The 23,051-nt window shown below is 41.6% G+C and overlaps 2 protein-coding genes across 4 annotated transcripts in view; both read left to right on the top strand.

The window, feature by feature from the left end:
* Positions 1 to 5,984, top strand: part of LOC147241752 (uncharacterized) — a 43,439-nt gene extending 37,455 nt beyond the window's left edge. Inside the window, exons 4-5 of one of the 2 annotated variants that reach the window (XM_086191989.1) lie at positions 3,459 to 3,501; positions 4,993 to 5,984. In XM_086191989.1, coding sequence (XP_086048115.1) covers positions 3,459 to 3,501; positions 4,993 to 5,071 — 122 coding nt within the window. In that variant the 3' untranslated portion in view covers positions 5,072 to 5,984. Of the gene's footprint in view, positions 1 to 3,458; positions 3,502 to 4,935 lie in introns of both variants that reach the window. The other variant, XM_086191990.1, reaches the window with a different exon arrangement.
* Positions 1 to 23,051, top strand: part of cntnap2a (contactin associated protein 2a) — a 383,275-nt gene that overhangs the window by 98,618 nt on the left and 261,606 nt on the right. The window lies entirely within an intron of this gene.

The following is a 23,051-nucleotide window of genomic DNA, read 5'->3' as shown; positions in this document are numbered from 1 at the left end:
GTTTATCTGAGTGTCTTACATCCAAATTGGGGAAAACCCAGCATCAGTAATACATACGCTTTCATCTAGCTGTCGGGCTCTGTTTTTTCCTCCACATGAAAGCCGCCGCCGTGCTCATCCTGTGCGTTCCTACCATGCGCCATGAAGTCTTGTTGAACACACAGCACCCACACGTCCACACTGCCCTCTCACTCTTCCCTCACCTCCCAGCTGCACCTGAGCTGGAGGTCTGAGGGACGAAAGGTATCGCTGAAGAAAACGGAAGCGGGAGAAGCACACTCTTAGCCTCTCTGTGCTAATTTGCATACATCGGGATCAAAAGGTAGCCTTCTAATTAAATGAGTTCCATTGGATACAATTAAAAAAAAAAAAACACCACCGCTAATAAGTTAAGAGTGGAAATATTAGCGTCTTCAGGGAGGTGAAGGTAATTGAAGTGCATTCCTAATAACGGGCCCGTTGTGTGACCGACCACAAAAGACCACATGTAGGCACACAATAAGTAAAAATAAAAATATCATGACACGAGACATGTATTTAATGACATATGCGAAATGGGACACCCTGTATAAGATACACAAATGATTAAAAATAGAGGCCCAAACATTAAAAGAAACATTTTCTGTAACATTTTAAAATGCAAACATGCATAATACAACAATATTCATGACGCTGTCAGCACCTGGTAGCCCTTAAAATGTTTTTACCGCTTAATTTTTGTAAACATTTTCCTCACTGCTAAACATCTGATCATTGTAGACATGCGCTACACAAACCAAAAACATTCCCAATGTACAAATGTATCATCAGTGCCAGTAATTTCCTACATCAATTAAAAATTAATAGTTTCAATTATGAGTTGCACCCTTCCAGTGTCCCCCACGCAATATCAATTTCTTTTGATTATACACTTAAATGATGTTCATCTCCTCAAGACATGAACACTTTTTTTTTTTCTTTGGATTGTTTTTATTTTCCCCACCATCTGACGGCTCCATAAAACACCGCCGCACTAACATCTTGTCATCTTCAGAGGGAAAACGGTTAGGAAATATGTCAATGGGAACACACGCGCCAAAAAAGAGAAAGAAAAACACACACGCTCAATAAAAGGAGTGAATATATTTGTGTAAAAGTACTGCTGCCAGCAGGAAAAACCACTTTGTGTTTCTCCAGGGCGGGAGAATTTTTATTTTATTATTTTTTTTTTAAAAAAAAAAAAGGAAGGATGTAGAGAGATGAAGGCTGGTGGTACAAATGTAGTAGGAAGATGAATATAAATGAAAAAAATTGTGGAGGAAAAAGAGGGTGTCAAGGTGAGGAGTTCACCTTTGTGTATACTGCATGTATAATGAGAATAAACATTTGCTAACAGTGCAAGGGAAGAAAAAGGCATGTCTGAATAGAAAAGATCGTGTAATTTAAGATTATCATTGACACAGCCAATGAAACGGCTTCACATACGAAATGTGTCAATTTGTTTACTCTTTCACAAGATGGATGCAATACTTTGGCCGCAATTTGTTTGACAGGCTAAAAAAGAGAAGGAACCAGACATATTAACACTGGCCACGTCCGTGCCCAACGTCATTTCGCCGGTCATTTAACATTTGACTGTAGCAATTTGAGCCTCCATTTGCATTTATTGATTTTCTGCACTCAACTTTGGAGCTGTCAGGGGATTAAATTTAGATGCCATTACATGGGGGCCCCCAGTGTTATTGCTGTGCCATTATCCCATCATTTCAGTGTGTGTGTATGTGTCCTCCCATGAAGCAAACTCATATACAGTACTTGCTACTGGACCGAGTTTCCAACACGATCAAAGTGCCTTTGATCAAATCATGCCCTCAGATCACCCACTTACACTCTCAAGCGTGCACTGTAGGCCTAAGTCACACACAGATACACTTACACACACACACACACACACACACACACACACACAGCTCCAGTTGCAATGTTAACTATCTGTCTCATGCACACACACATATTCATTTGTACTCCTAGCTATGCATACATCTTCAAACAGCAGTGATTTGACATTTCCTTCAGAGCTCCACTGTTCACGACTCGGACGTTTTCCCCATGTGGCCTTCGCAGCCTCAGAAGTGAGAACCAACTTTTCTTGCTTCACACACTCTCCAAACATCTGTCCCCCTTTGCTCCCTCTCTCATTACCGGCTCCCCCTCTGGGCCGCCTCAGGTCTTTTCCTATGCTATAGCAGTGTGTATTTGTGAATGTGCAAGTTAGTGTGTGTGTGTGTGTAAACATACAAGCTAGCCTCGTGCATATCTGTAGATGTACATGTGCAATCTAGCTTTCATGCTTTCAGAAGAAAATCTCCCGCTGCATGGTTTCATGAGGGCAAAGGAAGCTACGGCGCATTAGTTCTTGTGGTGTTGGTGATGAAGCTCGCTTACAGTGTGTGAATGTCGCAGCTACTGTGTGTTTGCCCAAGAGAATTCTCTGAATCATTTCATATGGAACAGTTGTCACGTGCGTCTCTGCTCTCGGGTTCTGCGTTTCATTTTGCGGATTTTATAGATGGACTCAGAAGACTTGAGACGCCAGTTCGATTTGTGGAATTTAGAAGGTGATGTGACTGATGTTTTGAAGCAAACCAATCTTCTCATCCTTCAGCAGAAATAATAGAAAAAGTCATATTTACCAGAAGCAGGATGAGACATTACAAGACGTATTTGTTGGAGAACAAAACAACTAGAAGCTTTAAAAAAAACAACAACCATAACTCGATTTACCGTAAATGGGTCCCACCAGGCCTCAAGCTCCTATGAGCAGTCCAGCGCCTCCCAAGATGGGACAGCAACAGTTGTTGAAAGGTTAGAGGACAATTAAATGCCTTTAATTTTGATACCTTGTCTGCAAATACAATAAAAGGCATTTAATTGTCCTATACCCTTCTAATCCGTCCTTTCAATAATGTGATTCACTCTCGGCCCCGGAAACATTGTGTTCTTCCTGTTGTACAGGTCAGCATTAAAGCACATGCTCCTGTTAATGATTTTCTCCATTCTTAACCTGATGAGACGGGTTCTCAAGTCCATCCAACTTTTCACTTTGTTCTAGCGTAACATGGTGTCAAAAGTAGCGCACTGACAATTTTTAAGCTAAATTGTACTTTCGATTTGGAATCATTGGTAAATTCCTCATTATTTTTTGTCACAATTAAGTTTAGAATCATGATGGACAACATCATGAGCGAACAGGATGATGACGTGAGTTTAATGGAAGACCTGCCTCTCACCCCAATTTGCCAAACCACTGACGCATGCTCTTTGTCCACTCTTTCACAGTAAAATAAATAAATATATATATATATATATATATATATATATATATATATATATATATATATATTTTTATATGTGTGTGTGTGTGTGTGTGTGTGTGTGTGTGTGTGTATTTATATTTAATTTCATTTCATGTCTGGCAGGTGAGCAACAAAAACTTGTGATGAAGGCCACTGTGATGAACAGGTAGCTATTTATTTCTGAAAGTACTTTATTGCAAATAATTAAATTCAGTACCGTTTAACCTCACAGGCGAAATACTTTTGGTAAACACAGTTGGTTTCTGCTCCCCTCAGTGGAGAGTATGTGAGCCAATCAAGCAGAAATGAGACTGAGTTGTTTTCTCTTTGTCCTCGTGAGTCAAAGTTAATGCGGTGCACAGTGTGCTGGTCGGCAAAGGTGCGTTTACTGAGGAGGAACAAGCACACGCAGGAAAATTATGTTTGTATCTGCTTTGTCCATCTTCATGTTAACAGACCATATTAATAAGAATGACAGTGAACAGTCACATGCTGTATACACGAAAATGTGCGAGCCGCCTGGACCATCAGGCAGCGAGGTTGGGCTCCTTAGCTAAAAATAATGATTCTTGACTCTGATAAACATTAAGCAATAGTTTTTAAAGTGAAACGGAACACACATTTAACCATTATATAAATATGCTTTTCACAACCGAAATGGAAACACAGCAAACTGTATTTGGATGACGTAAGTGGACAGTGGTGGAACGTTAGCATGTTGTAGCCGCATTACACCTACAGGTTCGGGGCAAACGTGGACTTAAAAAAAAAATACAAGGTAAGTTGAATGCTTTGCAAATATAATGTGTTAATGGTAATGCGTTGTTTTACATAGTTTGACTTCAAATTTGTTTCGAGTTTCATAAATACAGTTTGAATGTTTTTGGCATTTATGTTCTTGAGTGGTTAATGAAGGTTAGCGTGTGTCTTAATGCATGACTGATGTAGCTTTTAGCGTTAGCTAGCAGTACCGTTTGACCCCAGTTATCAAGCAGAATACCTCTCTGCTAGTGGTTGAGCTTCTGCTGCTCAAGCTGCGCTACATGCTAAGATACTGCAGGTTTCACCGTGTACAAGGGACACACTCTGAGAAGTGCATTAATATTGTTTTGGTTTTGTTATCAAGTGAATTTTGACCAGATACGACTGCTAGAGCTGTCGCCCCATTGTGCCCCATTGTTCAGCTAATAAGTTCCAGATATATTTATCTGATGGCATGTGTTTACCAAAAAAAAGACAAAAATGTAAAAAAAAAAAAAAAAGTTTAATTATGTTCAGACTTCTCTTACTCAGTGCCAGTATCATTTACAGTACTAGCTTCTTCTGGTGAAAAATAAGTGGGTTTTCATAGCAGCCTGTGTTCTTCCTCCCACAAACATCTGCACACTCCTCTGTAACTGTCTAGTTCTCATCCAGATGGGAAACTGACAATGTAAGATTTTTCCCATTATTTAGTGCACATCATACGACGGCCAAATCAACAAAGACCTCACATTTTGTGAGGACAACCTCTCAAATTTGGTGAGAACATGCCATACAGTAGCTGCCAAATGTTAGTTTGAATTACCAATGAATCCCTTCTTCTCTTTTTCCTTTCAAGGCAGAACATGTGAACGGGTGCGTGACACCCCCATTCTGACTCTCATCTCTGTCACAGGCAGAATTTGGACTCAGAAGACCGGCTTGAGAGAGCAAGGGGGAGGAGACAGAGCGCCTTGAGAGAGAGAACGAGATAGAGCGGCTTCTAAGAGAGTGGGAGGAGACTGAGTGGCTTGGGAGAGAAAGGGAGGAGACAGCGGCTCGAGAGAGAAGAAGACGGAGATGGAGCACCTTCAGAGCGAGAGGGAGGAGTTGGAGCAGCTCAGCAACTGAGTGGCTTGAGAGAGCGAGAGGGAGGAGTTGGAGCAGCTCAGCAACTGAGTGGCTTGAGAGAGCGAGAGGGAGGAGTTGGAGCAGCTCAGCAACTGAGTGGCTTGAGAGAGAGAGAGAGGGAGGAGACAGAGCGCCTTGAGAGAGAGAGAGAGAGAGGGAGGAGACAGAGCGCCTTGAGAGAGAGAGAGGGAGGAGACAGAGCGCCTTGAGAGAGAGAATGAGATAGAGTGGCTTCTAAGAGAGAGGGAGGAGACTGAGTGGCTTGGGAGAGAAAAGGCGGGGATGGAGCAGCTTCAGAGCGAGAGGGAGGATTTGGAGCAGCTCGAAAGAGTCGAGGAGGAGAGAGAGCAACTGTGTGGCTTGAGAGAGAGAGGGAGGAGACAGAGGAATGGGAGGAAGAGGATGTACCTGCGGCTGCGAGTTTCTGCTTCTCATGCTAAAGCTCTTTACTGACCAATTTATTCTGGCAATGTTTTAATATATAACGATGATGACAAATTAAATTTTGTATTCTTACTCATTTCTAAGTGATGAATAAATAAAATGTGCATGTGTCAATCAAACCTGCCGTTTGCTTTGTCAAGTTTTCTTTTGAACACACCCAAACACACGTTCGCGCCCCTCTTGTAAATGCGACATATCTCCCCTGTGAAAGAGTCACTAGGTTGGTTAAATCATTGATGGGATTCTTAGTCCAACATGTTCCAGACTACTGGTGGTGTCGGTGTACCCCAACAACATGCCGGTCACATGATGCTCTCCTATATTGTCCTTCATTTCTGACTTTTAAAGGTATCAAACTTATGTCTGTTAATAAATATTTGCCCTCAAATTGACACTAAAAGCTCGATTTTTCTTATATCTAATAAATCTGAAATGACTCAAGTCTTAAATATCAGGGGTTCACTCGCGCTGCTTTCTGCACTCTGCTAATTGTTGTCTCTGACCTGTCGTGTGTGATTCAGTAAAAGGCGGTAAAGCCGATGAAAGCCATGTTGCTCCCTCTGTTTAGTAGTATTGATGACAAGCACTTACACTGGTTAAGAAAGGTAAAGGAATACCTCTATTTAAGGGTTGGACCTCCGTACGCGAGCCTTCTGCAGAGAGTACAGCAGTATATGTTGGATCAGTACAAATAATTCGTAAGGGAAAAGAACAGGAAACACTTGCAGAAGCAGCGTTAGGGAGATGATTTCCACACCAGTCCCTTGATCGATAGGGAGTAAAAGCGATCGCTGAAATGATGTCTTACAGACTAAGTGCAGAGACTCTGCACGGATTGTAATAAAACCTAACCAAACGTGACCTGCTGCTCTGTCTGGCTTCTCCTTCATCAATAAAAGTGCTATGTGATGGTAAGATTCAACATTGAGGTCATGTGGCGATCTGCTTCTCTTCCATTTGGCTTCAGATTCCACCTGTGGACATTCCTGTTCTCATCACAGTAACCTTTGCAAGGGTCATAAGTCAAGATAGCAAATGTATTTTTTCAAGTTTTTAAATTTTTTTTTTTTTAACTTGGCTGTTAAACACTAAACTTCAGGCATTCCCGAACTTTGTCTCCAAACTGCACGCTACATGTCCAGTACTAGCTAGTGAGCAATTACAGCTCGTTATATTGAAGGAAATGCCTCAAGATGCCTCTTTTTGCTGAGGAACAGCTCTTCTTCCTCTATGACAATCATACGTAACGCTCGTTATACCGCCCCCTTCTGGTGGCATTGCATAGCCAATTTTATTCCCTCCTGGAAACACGTTTAATGAGACACATCACAGTTTTACTTAGAATTTGACCAATAAATGGAAAATGACGAGTTTTCAACCTGAGAAAACCTCAGTATAAAGAGAGACCCTGGGTCAAACTCAAACTCTCAGCGTTCGAACTGGATTATTGTAGCTTGAAGAGTTCAGTGTGGTTCAAAGCACCGAGATCAGTAAGATGTCTAGAGAAATACATTAAAAAAAAAAAAAAAAAAAGCCAGAAAGGGAAACAAGAAAGCAAAATGACACTGAAAATTGAAAAATTACATGCCCAAATGATTTTGTCATTTGCAAAATGTTTAATCGGAGCCTGTATCAGTGAAATGAAACGAGAAGCAAAAAAAACTGACAGCGTGGGCAAACAGTTTGAGGCACCTCGGAGCAGTTGTGAAGTTATCATTTGATCTCAGTGTGTGGGAGTGTATCACTTAAACCCTACAGGATTAACTTTGTGGAAGGGCATGAGAAGTTCTCGCAAAAAGAATAAAATTAAACACACAGACACACACACACACACACACACACACACACACACACACACAGTCTGCAGACACTTTCATGCTCGTGATGAAGACTGAATGCATGTATCTCCCCCGATGTGTTAATCGTCCTTTTGAACATTTTATCAAAATGTCAGCTCGCCTGTGGGGAGTGACACAGGGACTAAAACAGACACTGAAAGAGGAGTCAACCCTCCTCTGACCTTTCTAATTCCCATTTTTGCCTCTTCTACCTGTGTCTAATGAGTCGGAGACGAAGGGAACCACGAGAGCTTGAAGACCGCTGTCTTATTGAAGGGTGATATTAACTGAGCGCTCTACTTTTTTTTTTTAGGGGTGATTCTTTATTGATCTCTTTTACATTTCCTTCCACTTAACACAACGCCTCACGTACACAACAGCAATCCAATAAGATGAGACTTCATCCTGGGTCTTTAAGGTAAAGGATGCTCTCCCCTTCCCTGCTGTCAACCTGCTGATCTTCTCAAGCACGCACGTATCCAAAAGAGTAGAGATGTCTTTTATGTCAGTGAGCTGCTGGTGCTAATATGTCTTATTAATTCAGCAGAAGGGTCCTTGCTGATACTAAGACTCTTGATACTGCCAGACCCTCTGACATATTACCTCAGCTCCGAAAGGCACCCTCACATATCTGTGACATTTCCACAGCAAGAAGGCTGTAATTTCCAGTGACACACCCCCTCCCTCGCTCGCTTATTTTCTTCGCTCGTCTTCCTCTTCCCACCCTTGCCCTTTTCTGAGTTTCCACTTGCGCCTACTTCAAGGTACCTCTCGCCTCTTTCCATTTTTCCCTGTCTTCCTGCAATTAATCCCCCTTTCAGGTTTTCACATTTAAGTCTTATCTTCTTGTAATAACTCTCCTCTAGAACTGTGTCTCCTCAGGTCTCATCCTTCCTACATACGCTGCATCTTCTCGGTCTTTCCCACCGCTGGTCTTTATCTGGGGTCGCTCTCAGACGTGACCCGTGACTCTCATTTGGATCGCTTTAATTCGTCTCTTTCCACTTTCCTTTCTCCTGCTCACATTCTCTTCATATTTCCCTCTCCGACTCTGCTTTGTTTAGCACCCAGCAGACAAGTCTGCTGACAAAGGTGAGCGAGAGCATATTTAAAATGTCACCGGCAAAGTGACAAAGGTCATATGGAAAGTAAGAGACTCCCAGCACAGTTTGGACTGACTGCTAAACAGGCATCCATGCTTGTGGTGTGTGCGTGTTGCAGCCGAGCATGCATATGCATGTGCATGCATCTGCAGGGGGCTGTGTTTTATCTTTTTTGTGTTTCCTTACGACAGAGAGAACAAAATGAGAGGTATTCAAGGTTCTGTGTGGATTACTGTTGTGTTCTTGAGTCAGCATACATTTCATCTACATGAGGTTACGTGTGAGACATATTTAGCGCCAATGTGCTGGCATGTTGATGCTGCTGGCGTGCTTATACCTGAATACGGCTTCCCGCCTGAGGTGAGGCCTTGAGCAGCTGCCAGTCTGATGAGTCGGCTTCAGAAACAGAAGTTGCCAGCCAGACACACTGCTGAATCAAGAGCATAAGAGAGTGCACTGACCGAGAGGTCCTGAGAGCTTCGTCACGGCTCATAGAATCTTTGGATCTTCTCGTATATGTGACTAAACAAACACAAATGAAGTATCTTCTTCTTTTCCGCAATCACTTGTACAGTTTTGGTCGACCTAAGTTACAGAGCGCAGACATCTATTAAAGTATTATTTCTTGTTAAACTTTTCTCACTATGTTAAACATTTTTATGAAAAGTAACTGAAAATACCCCTGTGTTTCATTGATATATCCGTTTGAGTTCACGAAGTTATGGATGAGACCAGGAGCAGTTAGTCCAGTCGGAGGGTTCGGCTGCAGTTAGAGGTGGTAACTGCTTAGTTCTGCTGAATAATAGAAAGCTTCTGAGGGGAGAAACCTCCTGAACTCAAAGACTGTAACTATTGTCTCAATGGTAACATCATCAGAGACAGAAGACCGCTAAATCCAGTGATAACACATTGTTGGTGGTATCAACATTGTGGGTAATAGATCGAGTTAAATAGTCTGCATTTTCATCCTGGTGACGTTTGATTCTACGGCGCAGCGGGAGTTGGTCAAAATGTTTTAGTTTTTTTAAATTATGTTTTTGTAAAAGGAAACATATCCGTTTCCGTTCTTACCTCTGAATGAAAGCAAAAAAGAAAAAGTCGATGCATCCACCCTCAAATGTAGTGGGTTCTACCAGAGCCCACATCCTGCACCAAACTGGGTGTAAATAGGCCTGTTTGTTTTCCTGTAACCGTGCTAGGAGTCAGCCACCTCCTCCACAGCTCTACACTGCAGGTGGATTACATTTGGCGTTGTGTTGCTGTCAGTCAGTTATCCCTATTTTTAAGTGAGTCAATGAAGTAGTCACCCCTGGAGCTTTACCCAGAGTAAGAGGTACATTTTTGGTACCTACTATATTCTACTCTACTTACATCTCTGGTGTTTCCAGTTTGACTGTTACTATGGACACTTTTTTTTCCATCTAATTGTGGTGGAGCTACTGGGGAAGCCGGTTGGTGTAGTCTCAAAGACTACTGCATACATAGTCTGCCAACATTTACCCGTCTGCCAGTCCTCTTAACAATGTGGCAAGGCAAAGCGCCTGCATCTTTCATTTTTCTCACTCTCTCTCTCTTTCTCACTCAAATCCAGCAGGACATTGTTGTTCGAATATGACTTGGCATGGTAAGAAAAATGCATAAAATGTTGCAAATGATTGAGCGTGTAGCTTAATTTGAACATTTGCTGAATTCAAGCATCCAGTTGTAAGACATTCAAAACCCGAGCTTTCTTTATCGAGATGTGAAAGACAGACATGAGCTGATGTTTCTTAATGCAGAGCATGACGTCTCTGCGTAAAGCAAAGTGCTTTGTTTATATCCCATTCCTTTTTTTTGTGTGCGTGTTTTTTTTTTTGTTTTGTTTTTACCTTGAAAACCACTTTGATGCTCTCTATCAGAACACTACATTGTGAAATGACTCATTTCTCAACACTCTTGTTTTACCAAAGCACTTTATTCTTCCCTGTGAAGATTCTCAGTCATTCAGGTCATGGTATATCTAAGTGCTATACCAAGGCAACTGGACTTGCTTGAGAGCACTTAAAGTTGTCATTTGGAGTGTTTTTCCCCCAGCACTTAATGTTCTGTATGTGTCTCATTTGCAGTTTGAGGCTCCGACTCGTTCACTCGCTGCATATAAAGCCATCTGTCTATTTGTGACTGGGTCTTGCCTGTACCTCCGGGCCAAGCTCTCTCACTCCCTCTCTTTGTCTCTCTGGACCAACTGATAGAATCATCCATCTCAAGGGAAAAGAGACGGATCCATAATGTATGTGCTGTTCGCATGTGTTTGGTGTGCACTGTGTGTGATGTCCCTGTTGCAGAATGCTTTCTAGCTTTGCACTAAATTCCACTGAACACTCCATCCACCCGTTTCAACTATAAAATCTTGACACCTGAGTTTTTCCACTAAATCCATCTTTTAGCTCATATCATGTTTTTATGAGGTGCAACTGCCACTTTTTTTTTCTTTTTTGGAAACAGAATATTTCCTCTTTTTTGTCATTGTTTTTGTTTTGAAACTGATGGCAGTGATGCGATAAGCACCTTCCGTTAGCATCACTTTAGCAACAACAACAACGGTAACGCTTAACTAGGAGAATACAGCTGTGACTGTATAAACGTTATGAACAAAAAAGTATTTAGAACATAAATCTTCCACGGTGCGGAATTTTCAGATGTTACAGAAGCAAAACTAGAGCATCAGAACTTAAAAGGTAATTCAAAGAAATATAAAGGTAGCAAAATGAACAAAGGTACACTGTAGACTTCAGAAAATATACAAGGGACTCTAGCAATAGCAACAGCCTTCACAACATTGATGTAAAAATAGGAAAAATATCCATCCAGTTTCTTCCGCTTATCCAGGGTCAGGTCGCAGGGGCAGCATCCCTAGGCAGACCCAGACATCCTCTCCCCGGCTACTTTGTCCAGCTCCTCACGGGGGATCCCAGGCCAGCTGAGAGACACAGTATCTTTAACATGTCCTGGGTCTTCCCTGAGGCCTCCAACTGTTTGGACGTGCCCTGAACACCTCCCCAGAGAGGCGTCTGGGAGGCATCCTGATCAGATGCCCGAGCCACCTCGTCTGACTCCTCTCAACGTGAAGGAGCAGCAGCTCTACTCCAAGCTCCTCCGGGATGGAGGAGCTTCTCACCCTGCCTCTAAGGGAGAGCCCAGCCACCCTCCAGAGGAAACTCTTTTCGGCCGCGTGTACCCGTGATCTTGTCCTTTCTGTCATTACCCAGAGCTCATGACCATAGGTGAGGGTAGGAACGTAGATCGACCGGTAAATTGAGAGCTTTGCCTTTTGGCTCAGCTCCCTCTTCACCACAACGGACCGATGCAGAGTCCGTATCACTGCAGACACCGCTCCAATCTGCATGTCGACTTCACGGCCACCTTTCCCTCACTCGTGAACAAGACCCCGAGGTACTTGAACTCCTCCACTTGGGGCAGGGTCTCATCCCCGACCCAGAGATGACACTCCTCCCTTTTCCAGGCAAGGAACAATGTTGTATATGTGAATCTATCAAAAACAAAAACAGACACACAGTTGAATGATTAAAGTTTGGATGAAATTACTGCTTAACTTGCTGCTTCTGAATATTGATTCCTAATAATGACATTGAGAGCAACAACTATTATTTATTCAGTCAGACAATTCCAGCTCGTCTTTTTTAGAATTTGTGCCCTGTTTTTTTTTTCCCCATTTACAAATTTAGACACCTGTACTTGAAATTCCCATCCACTGTTACCAAGGATGACATACCGAACCGTTTTAACCGTTCAATACTTGGTTCAACACGCGTATGAACGTCAATTTCTTTGTTCCACAGGGGAACAAAAGACAGATTGTGTGTATCTATTCTCTCACACACACGCACGCGCACACACTCACACACCCCATTAGTTCATCATAGAAAGAACTTTCCAGTGGTTCCCAGGGAATATAGAATAGTATTACTGCTTGAAGACATGTGAGATAAGCAGGATATCTCTTTTTCTCTGTAGCGTCAAGCTCAAAGTTGACTGACTTCTGTAAAACACTTTTAAATGAAAAAACTAAATATTTATACTTTTTTTGCTTGGATATTTTTTTTCTTTTTTGCCTATTTTAACATATAGAATTGTTTCATTATTAAAATTGGGAGAAATGTCAAAATATTATTTTGACTATGGCAACTTGCTATAAATGCCCTATGTATTTCATAACAAAATACCAAACAAAATCAAAATGGTGACCTTTAAACTGTCCTATAAGCCAAATTGTGACTTTTTCATCCCAATACATTCTAGAGGCCTGATTGGCCATTGGGATTACTTGGGCAGAACTACCTGTTGCTTTTATTTCTTTTATTTTTTTTCGCTGGCAGAAAATAAGACAACTAGACAGATGGATGACATGGATGGATGGAAGGACATAAGGAAGTATAGATACATGTATGGGAGGAGGCAGAAAATAGAGGCTGTCAGCCATGTGTCAGCACTTTTAAAGAGTTGATGGCAGAGCTGAAGCAGCATTGGGAATAAGAGGCCATCCCTCTGCTTATCCCTCTATCCTTCTCTCTTTCCCTTTTCGCCCCCATCTATCTCTCTGTACTATCCATCTATCCGCTGTCAAACTCAGTTTCTCCTGCCAAGGGCACCAAGGGAGAGATGACACACGGACGAGGAGATTGGATGTTACTCTGCACTTTTCAAACTGTGCCCAACACCGCATACCCATTATGAATTTAGACTTCTCACTGTTTTCTGTCTCTCTCTCTCTCTCTCTCTCTCTGTCTCTCTCTCTCTCTCACACACACAGTTTTAAGCTCCCAAAAATATCTGTACCTTCTTCTTTTAAAATGATACTGATGGTGGATGGCTTGTTTTAGGAGAGATTACTTCAAATTGTTTCTTTAATTGTGTGTTTGAATGTAAAATCTAGCATGTGGATGCAATATTATTTAGGGCTATCCCTTCAACAGTAACAACTCATGACATATCACTGAATGATGTACACCTAGAGTTCGTGCGAGAGCAAACACACTCACAAAAAAAGCTGCAGAAGAGTTACAGTCGGTAGCGGTTGTTAAACATTCCATAAACTCCGAAACCAGGGCCAAAATAAAAGATTAGATGAGAATTATTCACATTTACTTCAACTTTATGGAATCATATTGCATAATTTAGCACTTTTAAAGTGTTTTCTCTTTCCCTCCAAGATGTACGGCATGCTGTTCTCCAACTTCTGTAACGGGATGCCGCTGCAGCTCCATAGCAGCATCTAATTGGTCCCCAAGGTGGGAGATGAAGTGGTATCTCCGACATGATTGGTTGACCTTTTGTTGTTACTTTCACCATCTGGTGGGTCATTGGCCATTGCAGAGGTGCAGATTGATTCAGGTAGATGCGCGACCCAGCTATCGGATTAGTTTAGCCTCTCTGTCCTTTTATTGTTGCATATTTAGATGCTGCAGCATTTTTTTTCCTTGACTGATAGACGCAGGAGAGGGCTGACCTTGCTGCCCCTCATCCTCTCAGGCTTTTTTCCCTTGTGACATGATCTTTGTTAGACTTCTTGGAGCCTCGGGGTACAGTGTCAGCAAAATAATCTGAAGAGGAAACATCCTTGGAGAAAACACAATCTCTCCTTCACCACAAAATGGGGAGGAGCCACTTTTACACACGCATACATTTTTAAGAAATGTGTGTTTCCATCCGCTACTGTTTTACAAATATTAGGAGTAAATTTATCAAGATAAGGTGCAAAATATTGAGTCAGGCCTCATTCACCACAGTAGAAGAAGACCAATTAACCTGATGATGTACCCTACAGGTGCATCTAAACAACAAAATAAAAGGAAAACCAAAACAAACAAAAAATCAGCTATAGTTATGCGCAGTTTAACAAGTTCTGCTAAACACACACAGGCCGAAAATGCATAAAAACAAGCCGATGGAAACAAGACAATAGACAAAAACTCAAACGCAGAAATCCTGTCGGCAGTTTTTGTTACAAAATTGTCTCCACCCTGCTAAGCTGGTGGACCTGGTCAGAAACTCACTATCCTGAGTGCCTCATCACCTGAGTGCAGCAACTGTCCCAACATTTTACCAAACCAGGAAAATAATGTCATTCATAAGGAGAACTGACACTAATTATGGTGAAGTTGGCAAAAAAAAAAAAAATTGAGTTTAAACTTGTAATCCCTCCTCCCCTTGTTGGATTATTTGCCGTAACACACAAAGCTCAAATCATTAATAACAGCTAACTAAGCCTAAACATGCTGGTTTTACTGTACCTCTAAGACGCCTACTTTTCCTCCAGAGGAAGTCTTTGAATTTCTTGGGAGAAAAACCAAAAACAAAACAAAAAAAACCCTCACAACTGTACTGTGTGTGTTGTAATCACGTGCAGGTATTTGTGTCTCTCTACTTGCTACACGTACGCCATTGTGCTTACTCGTCTGCGGGTTGAGTCGTAAAAGTCTGAGGGGCGGAGCAGATGGCTTCAAGAGCTCACATCCAAGTATCAGATTTTGTGTTTACAAGTGTAAAGATAAAGTGGTGATTGTTAACTGAGTGAGTGGCAGTGAATTGATGTCTTTGATGTCATGGAAACAAGAAATCTGACGATTAACTGTAAGATATAAATGCTGTCCTAGTTTGAATTTCAGTCTGTGTCTCCCGCACACTCTCGCTTGTGAGTGCCAGACATTGCAATGGGTCAGTTCAAATGATATGTGTGACTGTTTGTGGTGCTGCTGTCCCTCTGTGGGATCAGTGTCAGTGGACTGATAACCAGAGTAATGAAGCTTTGCAGCTGTGTTAAAGAGCACATCACCATGGCAACGCATTCTGCAGAGAGAGAGAGAGAAAGCGAGACACAACCAAATCACAACAATCAGAGGCCACAACATCCTAATTTGACCCATATATTGAAAAACCATGAATCTGCTTGACGATACTGTGAGATTATAGCGATTAGTAGTAGTAGTAGTAGTAGTACCCATGTGCTCGTGAAGTAGAGTTGAACGTTTCTTGTCTTCACAGGTAAAAAATATTCTGTTTATTTTACTCACTCAAAACTATAATCAAAAGAAACATTCCAAGCAAAACGAGACTAGACACAGATATAATCCCCATGATTAGACTTTAATCTGGATAATGACAAATGAACAGAGTATAAACAACACATAGATTAGCCTCCGTTCGCGTGACAGCCCGTTCCGAATCCTCCACACAAGTTACAACTTCAGCCTCTTGTCCGACATTTGTGGCTGCACATTCAATTTGACAGATTTTCTCCAGTATTGGACCTATCAGACTGAAAGTGTTTGAAATGCGAAAAGAAAGAGGGGGGGAAAAAAGGCTCCGGGTGTTATCAGAATTTAATCAAATTTGTTTTTTTTATGTTGATATTTATTTAATCAGGCTGAAACATTTGGATGTTCTGTTTTTGGAGGGAGTGAAGATGCTCTCGTGTCAGAGCAACCAATCTGACCTACTAGGAGTTAAGGGTCTTGCTCGAGGGCACCTCAGCAGCAGGATTAAGACTCGTGAATTATGGTTGTTTCACCAGCTCATGTTAGTGATCAAGGGTGACTGTATCCTTAAATGTGTCTCTTTTCTTTTGCATGCTCACTTTGGCTAAACCTCCACTGACATCTACAGGTAAGTCTATCAATTTATTGTGTGTGTGTGTGTGTGTGTGTGTGTGTGTGTGTGTGTGTGTAATATGTACTTGTTTTTTGTTACCTGTTGAAGAGCTTGACCAGTATAGACACTAACCTTCATGGGGACCAGATTTAATGTGGCACAACACAATTTTTGAGTTCCGGGTGTAAGTTATGCTGGAGTCAAACCCACCTAAACCCAGACCAAGACTTTGAGTGATGACCAAGTCAAGACCAAGACCAAAGCAAGGTGGGACTAAGTCCAGACCAGAGCCAGGAGACAGTCTGGGCAAGGGTCCTGTTGTAGTATTTATAGATGGTTGAGTTGGGTTTTTTTTTTGTGTTTTTCAAAGTTTATTTGAACTTGAAGACGTGCTCTGTCCTCCCCTGATCACATCGAATGTTTTTCGACTTTCGTCGGCGGTTGACACCGACATCACCAGGCGGCTGGAGGACTGGTGTTATTTTGGTGTGGAAGTAACATCTTACTCATGTTGATGAACTCGGTGGCAGCTGATTTTATGCTCTGTAGCCTTCACATAATAACACTCTGTCTTTCAGTGCTGTCGCTCCGCGTGGGCGTGTAGCGGCTGGTTATTTTCTCAGGTGTTTCTGGTTATTTTTTTTCTCGTGGTTCACTTTCAAGACGTGTAATTAAACACCAACACGCTCATATCTCACTGTCATCTTTTCATTCTTTTCTCTCTGTTTTTTTTTTTAACTATCTTCTCACCCTGCTTTAAGTTGTCATATTTCCGCTGATGTTGTATGGGTGCAACTTGGAGCGAGAGTCTGCGAGCATTTAGGAGTTCTTCACAATCCCGTATCTGAAAAGTCTACAGTGATTAGCATTTCCAATTGCTTTTGCAGCACTAATTGGACACATTGGTGTTAAATTGCATTTTCAGGATCTGGATTAGTCTTTGTGTGTCTGAATATATGTGTGCGATTCCAATTGTCAGTGTTCTATTATTTGTCTCTGGCGTTTCTTTGAATTTTGGCAGGAGGGAGAGTATAAAGCAGATGGCCTTTTTTTATTATTTTGAATTTCTTTTTTGTTGTGGCAGATGTGTTCGTGCTTATTGTGAGCTTGTCACATCTGTGCATGTGCTCTCATGAAATGTAATCTATTTATTTGCGTACATGAAATCCCCATTTTCCTCAGACACTCAGTACAATTTTCCAACTAATGGATCCATCTTTCATGCCAGCAACACATTTTATTTTGGGTTGTTTTATTATTGGTTTTTTTTTGTTGTTGTTTTTTTGCTGTTGTTGAAATGTGGACAACTGGTCCTAAAGTAGCAGTAAATGTTTTTTGTCACTCGCTCGCTCTTCTTGACCCCACTGTAAACAGGACTTGAGCACTCGACCCAACCTTGATGCAAACTTTCCCAGAAGCCCCCATTTAGCGTTTAACATCTGGAAACCAGTCAAGGAAGTAGCGCAAACAGGAAATAAGGACACAAATTATTTAAACGACAAAATTAAGCTTTCAAAAAGGTCAAAAACAGAATCCATGATGATAACGAATAAAAAGAAGCAAACTCATGACGGTCCATATTGGACTTTTAACATAAAACTCATGAAAACTGTAAATACAGCGGTTGCTCAGAAGTACCAAGTAAGGCAGCTGCTGGACAAGAGAACCACATTAAAACAGGAAAACTGCACCAGTGACAATGAATTACTGTTTTAATGACATAAACTCTGCATTCTGGCACACATTTCTATCAACAAGATGATACAAAATACAAAATCTCAGTTAAAGTCATGGAGGTATGTAGCGTGAGCCCGAGGAAGAACCTGTGAAACGCTGCGGCTGAGCCGTGTGACAAAGCGTTAAACTGCTTTTTGATTTTTATTTTTTTCCTCCGTTAGGTTTGGCGGAGGTGGTCTCGGTGGGGGTACGGACTCTCAGGGTGCCCTCTAGTTCCAGCGCTTCTATGATCACCCTAAGTTATTAATCATATTCATCGCTGAGTCCCAACTTATGTCCACCATGTACTGTGAGACACCTTGAGCTTGTCGCGACCGAGCACCTCTTAATGCCATTATACATTTATGACCACCTTGTAGGGACGTTTCGGGCATCGGCTTGTCAACAACTCATTAGTTAGAACGTGGGAAAATGGAACAGCTTGATGCAGATACCTGTCACACACACGAACACACACACACACACACACACACACACACACACACACACACCTCCCCTCACCCCCGCCACCGCCACCTCACTTTAATGAGGTGCATTTGCAAGGCGCGAGAAGAAAGGTTCCTAGTCCGTCCACGTCGACATGACAGCTATTAGGAGACACCAACAGCTGGTGGAAGGTGGAATTTGGGATGTGGAGGTGAGAGAGGATGACAAAGTGAAAGAATGAGGGAGTGAAGAAGAGGAGGAGGGGGTGGGTGACAGATAGGGGCATACAGTATGGCGCAAGGAGGTGAAAGGCAATAGAAAGTGTGGAAGATGAGGTGTGTGCTTTACCTCGTTAGAGGACAAAGGCCAGAATAAAAAAGAGAGGGAAAAGCTGAAAATTGACTCATGTCAGTTATAAAAAAAAAAACAAGACAACAACCTTAATGCAAAGAAAACGAATCCAGCGCTGACACATGCTATCGCCACTGCACTCGTCTCATTATTTGTGCTGCAGGGAAGTTTGTAAATTGCTATTGAGAGCAACAGTCTGGAGCGTAGATTTTGAACAGAAGAAGAGATGGAAAAAGTAAGTGAGAGAGAGAGAGAGAGAGAGAGACAAGCGAGTTCAAGTTGTGAAAGGAAGCGTTCATCCCAAAGGCCCTACAGTATTTCTTAGCTCAATTAAAGAGCTTGAGAAGAAGAGGAGGGTAAACAACTGGAAATGACAGATAAAAAGTTACGATGCTGAGTCGTGTTCACAGATGAATTGTTCATTGATTAAAGGTCACTTTTTTGTGTGTTTGTTCTTTTGATATCCCTGAAGAAATCTGCACACCTATAAGAATAATAAATAAAGCAGGATATCTTTAAATCTCCCAGTCAGTTCTTTACTGGATAAGATTTCTTGAAATCCATCCATCCGTTTTCTATACCACTTATGAGTTAAGGGTCATGGGGGGTGGAGCCTATCCCAGCTGACACTGTGCGAGAGGCGGGGTTCACCCTGGACGGGTCGCCAGTCCGTCGCAGGGCCATCAGGAGCAATTAGGGGTTCAGTATCTTGCTCAAGGACACTTGGACGTGGTCACCGGGGGAAGTGAGGATTGGCTCCACCTTCATTCTGGAGTCACAAAGCAGTGATGAAAATAGATTTGTGAGACTCCTATTTTTTGACACACGTTTGGGTGAAGTATTGCTTTCACTAAGTCTGAGTTTAGTTACTCCACACTTACCCATGTGCGCTTAAATCAACTTTTCATTAGCGGCCAGATTTCCCTCTCCAGAGATGCGCCTGTTAAGGTTTTTTCTGCAATAAATAAGAGCTGAGCTTTTCAAGAGCACGGTATGTTTCATAGTATAAATGCCAGTTTTGATCATGTTTTATTAGGACAGGTTTAGTGGTGAAGGTAAATGCATTAATAGCAGAAAAAATCAATCCAAATCACACCATTCCTTTATCAGATAACTGGAAGTGATCAAATCTTCTCTTCATGTGAAACAGTTTTAAGACTTCGCATACAAGAATTTTTTTTGTGTGTGTTTTTGGTTTTGTTCTGTCAAAATGTCCTCAAAGTTTCAAAAAAGAAAAGAAAAGTAAGTATAATGCTCCACTGAAGAAAAACAGAGAATCTGACCTTTGTATTGGAGAAGAGCACCGCTCCACATGTGGTAATAATAGGACGTAATAACTTGGTCAGTAGCTTGTTTTTTTTTTTCCTTATGTTGAATCAGTTTGGCTTTCTTTTTTTAATTTTTTGCAGTCTAATAACAGCATATTTTAAAGTCTCACAGTGGGTTGGTGATGGAAAGAGAGATTTAGAGTCTTGTGTAGATGCAGGCGTGCCAAGTCATCCATCCAAAGCTGGCAGTTCATGCTTTTATTCTGACGTATCATTTAACAGCAATTAGTCTGATGTATATTGTGTGTGTGCGTGTGTGTGTGTGTGTGTGTGCGTGTGTGTGTGTGCGTGCGTGTGTGTGTACCTGATGGCCGACTCAAGTTTTAGTTGACAGGTCAAAATAATGCCAGTTCTCAGAAAAGCAGAAAAACAAGAGCGACGGTTGCAAAAAAAAAAAAAAAAAAAAAAGACAGAGAAAATAATTTAAAAATGACTGTACTGAAGAAAAGCTGTAGGGGGCTGATTCGTTCATTTGTCTAGGTTTTATATAAAGTGCTTTGCCTCTGTGTTTGCTTGAAATGTGCTGTATGACTAAAAGTGCTTGCTTGCGTTTCCCCATGATTCGTACACATTATCTCTTGATGTCCCAGTAATGTAATCACGTTAAATAAGGTGCAACTCTGCATTTCTTACCGGAGTGTGAAGGTCATTTACCTCTCGAGGAAGCCGGACAAGACAAAAGCAGAGCAATAACCTGACGGTGCATTTAGATCATAGCGCCGGCGTCATGCGTCAGCGTTCCTCCGCTCATGCCCTATCCCTCCATATCATCATCTGACAGGACAGTAAACTCCTTGTTGACATCAAGTAGTCTTCTCTTGAGACATCAATCTTTTTTATGGTCTTGTATCTTGACCAGCTCCATAGCCTGTAAATGAACATTTGCTGCGTTATCTATTAAGTCAGTGCATCAGTGATGGCAGACCCATAAAAAAACTTCCAGCTATCTTTAAGTTTACATCGACTAAAACAGCCTCTCGCCACCGGATGGCTCATTAAAACTGTTTTTTTTTTTTTTTTTTTTTAAATCAAGTCCATTATGAATTCCACATCTTCAGTCTCTGTGTTCTGTAGTCGGAGATGAAGAAGAACAATACGTATTTAAACCGTAAACTGTTAGATTTTATTTCCCACAAAACATTTAACCCGAAATAGATGGGAAAAACACATGCAGAAACAAGTGAAATGGAATTCAACGAACAAGGGGAGTACAGCTAATGAGCACATCTGAGAGCGCAGAGAGTAAACCAGCTAAGAAAAACATATATTTGAGCGTTTGAAAGCAGCTACCTAAAGCGAGGGAGAATGTCTAGATTCACGTATAATTGTACCTACGTGCACATAGAGAATGGCTGATAATGTCTGTGTGACACATTTGCAATTCAAATAAATCCTTCGTGACATCACACGTTCGTCCGAGTTCACGTCCGAGCTGTAACCTCTGTTTTTTTTGGGGGAGGCCCTTCAAGTCGAAAGTCTTTCACTGATGCTCCATTCGTATTTACCTGCAAAAGCCCTGCGTCAAGGAAGCTTCCTGATTCAACAATTCACCAACAAAGTGTCAAACAACCACAGCAAACACCGATGGGTATATTTCACCTGAATTAAGTCTACAGACCCGAAGCTCATGAAAGCAAAAACAGTCGCTTCCAATCTCTCGTTCCCATTTCCCAGCCAGTTATAGTTGCCGCGTATTTGATGGAGCTCTCATTTCTAGACTTTGCTTTGATTGGTCGAACACCTGCGTCTCAAATTTGACTTTAAAATCCAATAACACAGCAATGACACAATGAGTGTTGCAACCTCTTTGAGCTGTAAGTGGGAAGAAATAGCTGCCTGAGACGGAATCTAAGAGAGAGAAGATCAAACACAACATCCCCTAGCAAGTGGAAAAAAAATGATGAGAACGCCATGATGGGATGTAAATTGTGCCATACATAGCACAGCATGAAAAGTCAACATTATCGCAAAGTCACAGACAATTCCAGTCACAGTTTTTAACAGCACCATGTGAAATCGTAGCTGAGGAAGTTGAAAACAAAAACATGACTCACCTCTCAAACAGATGAAACACACAGCTCACATTCTGTCTGAACTAATATCGAAGTGGTATTTTTTTAAATACACATTCTTAATAAGAGCGTCACAAGATCTTCAGCTGCATATTATTAGTCTGAGCTTTTCAGATTTCCCAGGATGGCTTCAACAATCCTCATATCTCTGGCAACAACTAATTTACTTTTCATAGCAGCGGTGACATCTTTTTGGAATTATTCTTCTACTTGTTAACTGTAAATTGCACTCAAACCGTTCACCTGCGCTCTAATTTTTTTGGAGCTCAGAAAAGCAGCTGAGAGCAGCTACGTAGCTGCTCAGCGTGTTTTAAAAATGAAAGAAAAAAACAAAAACGCACCCGTCAAGCCACGGCCGGTCCGTATCCTGAGGAGCCCTGAAATGAAAACTCTTGAAGGTGAAACTTGCATTAAAAGAAGACGCAGAGATGATTACAGTATCGAGGGAGTAGCTTGTGATGAGTTAAGGGGCATCACACATCTGAATTGCTCAAGACCGTAGATCAAGTAAGCCCAGATTAAAAGGACCGGGGTCTTTCTTTCATCGTTTGTGTTGGTGGGTACACAGGAAGGTACGTCGTTGTGTCCAATAACATGTTAACATCTAAAATCGACCTTCTTGGTATTCTTCATAACTGTTTAGCGATGGAATGAATCACTTCCAGTAAAACAATGCAGCCCCCCCCTCTTCTCACAAGAAGTCTTTGCATCATTAAAAAAAATGATGATACTGAATGTTTTTCATTGTGAGTTTTACTGAAAACGGGCAGCTCTGTTACTTGTTGACACGTTCACACTTTATCACATGACGCTGTCAACCAATCCCAGCTCTTACAGGACGCAGAAGTTGGTGTAAGGAGAGTTGGTCACTGTTGTTTAGTTACAAATTTGTATATTT

Source organism: Aulostomus chinensis, chromosome 21 (genome assembly GCF_037954235.1).
Source record: "Aulostomus chinensis isolate RoL2024-O1b breed Wild chromosome 21, RoL_Achi_v1.0, whole genome shotgun sequence".
NCBI classification, from domain to species: Eukaryota; Metazoa; Chordata; class Actinopteri; order Syngnathiformes; family Aulostomidae; genus Aulostomus; species Aulostomus chinensis.
Note: the sequence above shows the minus strand (reverse complement) of the source record. Positions and strands in the feature narration are given on the sequence as shown.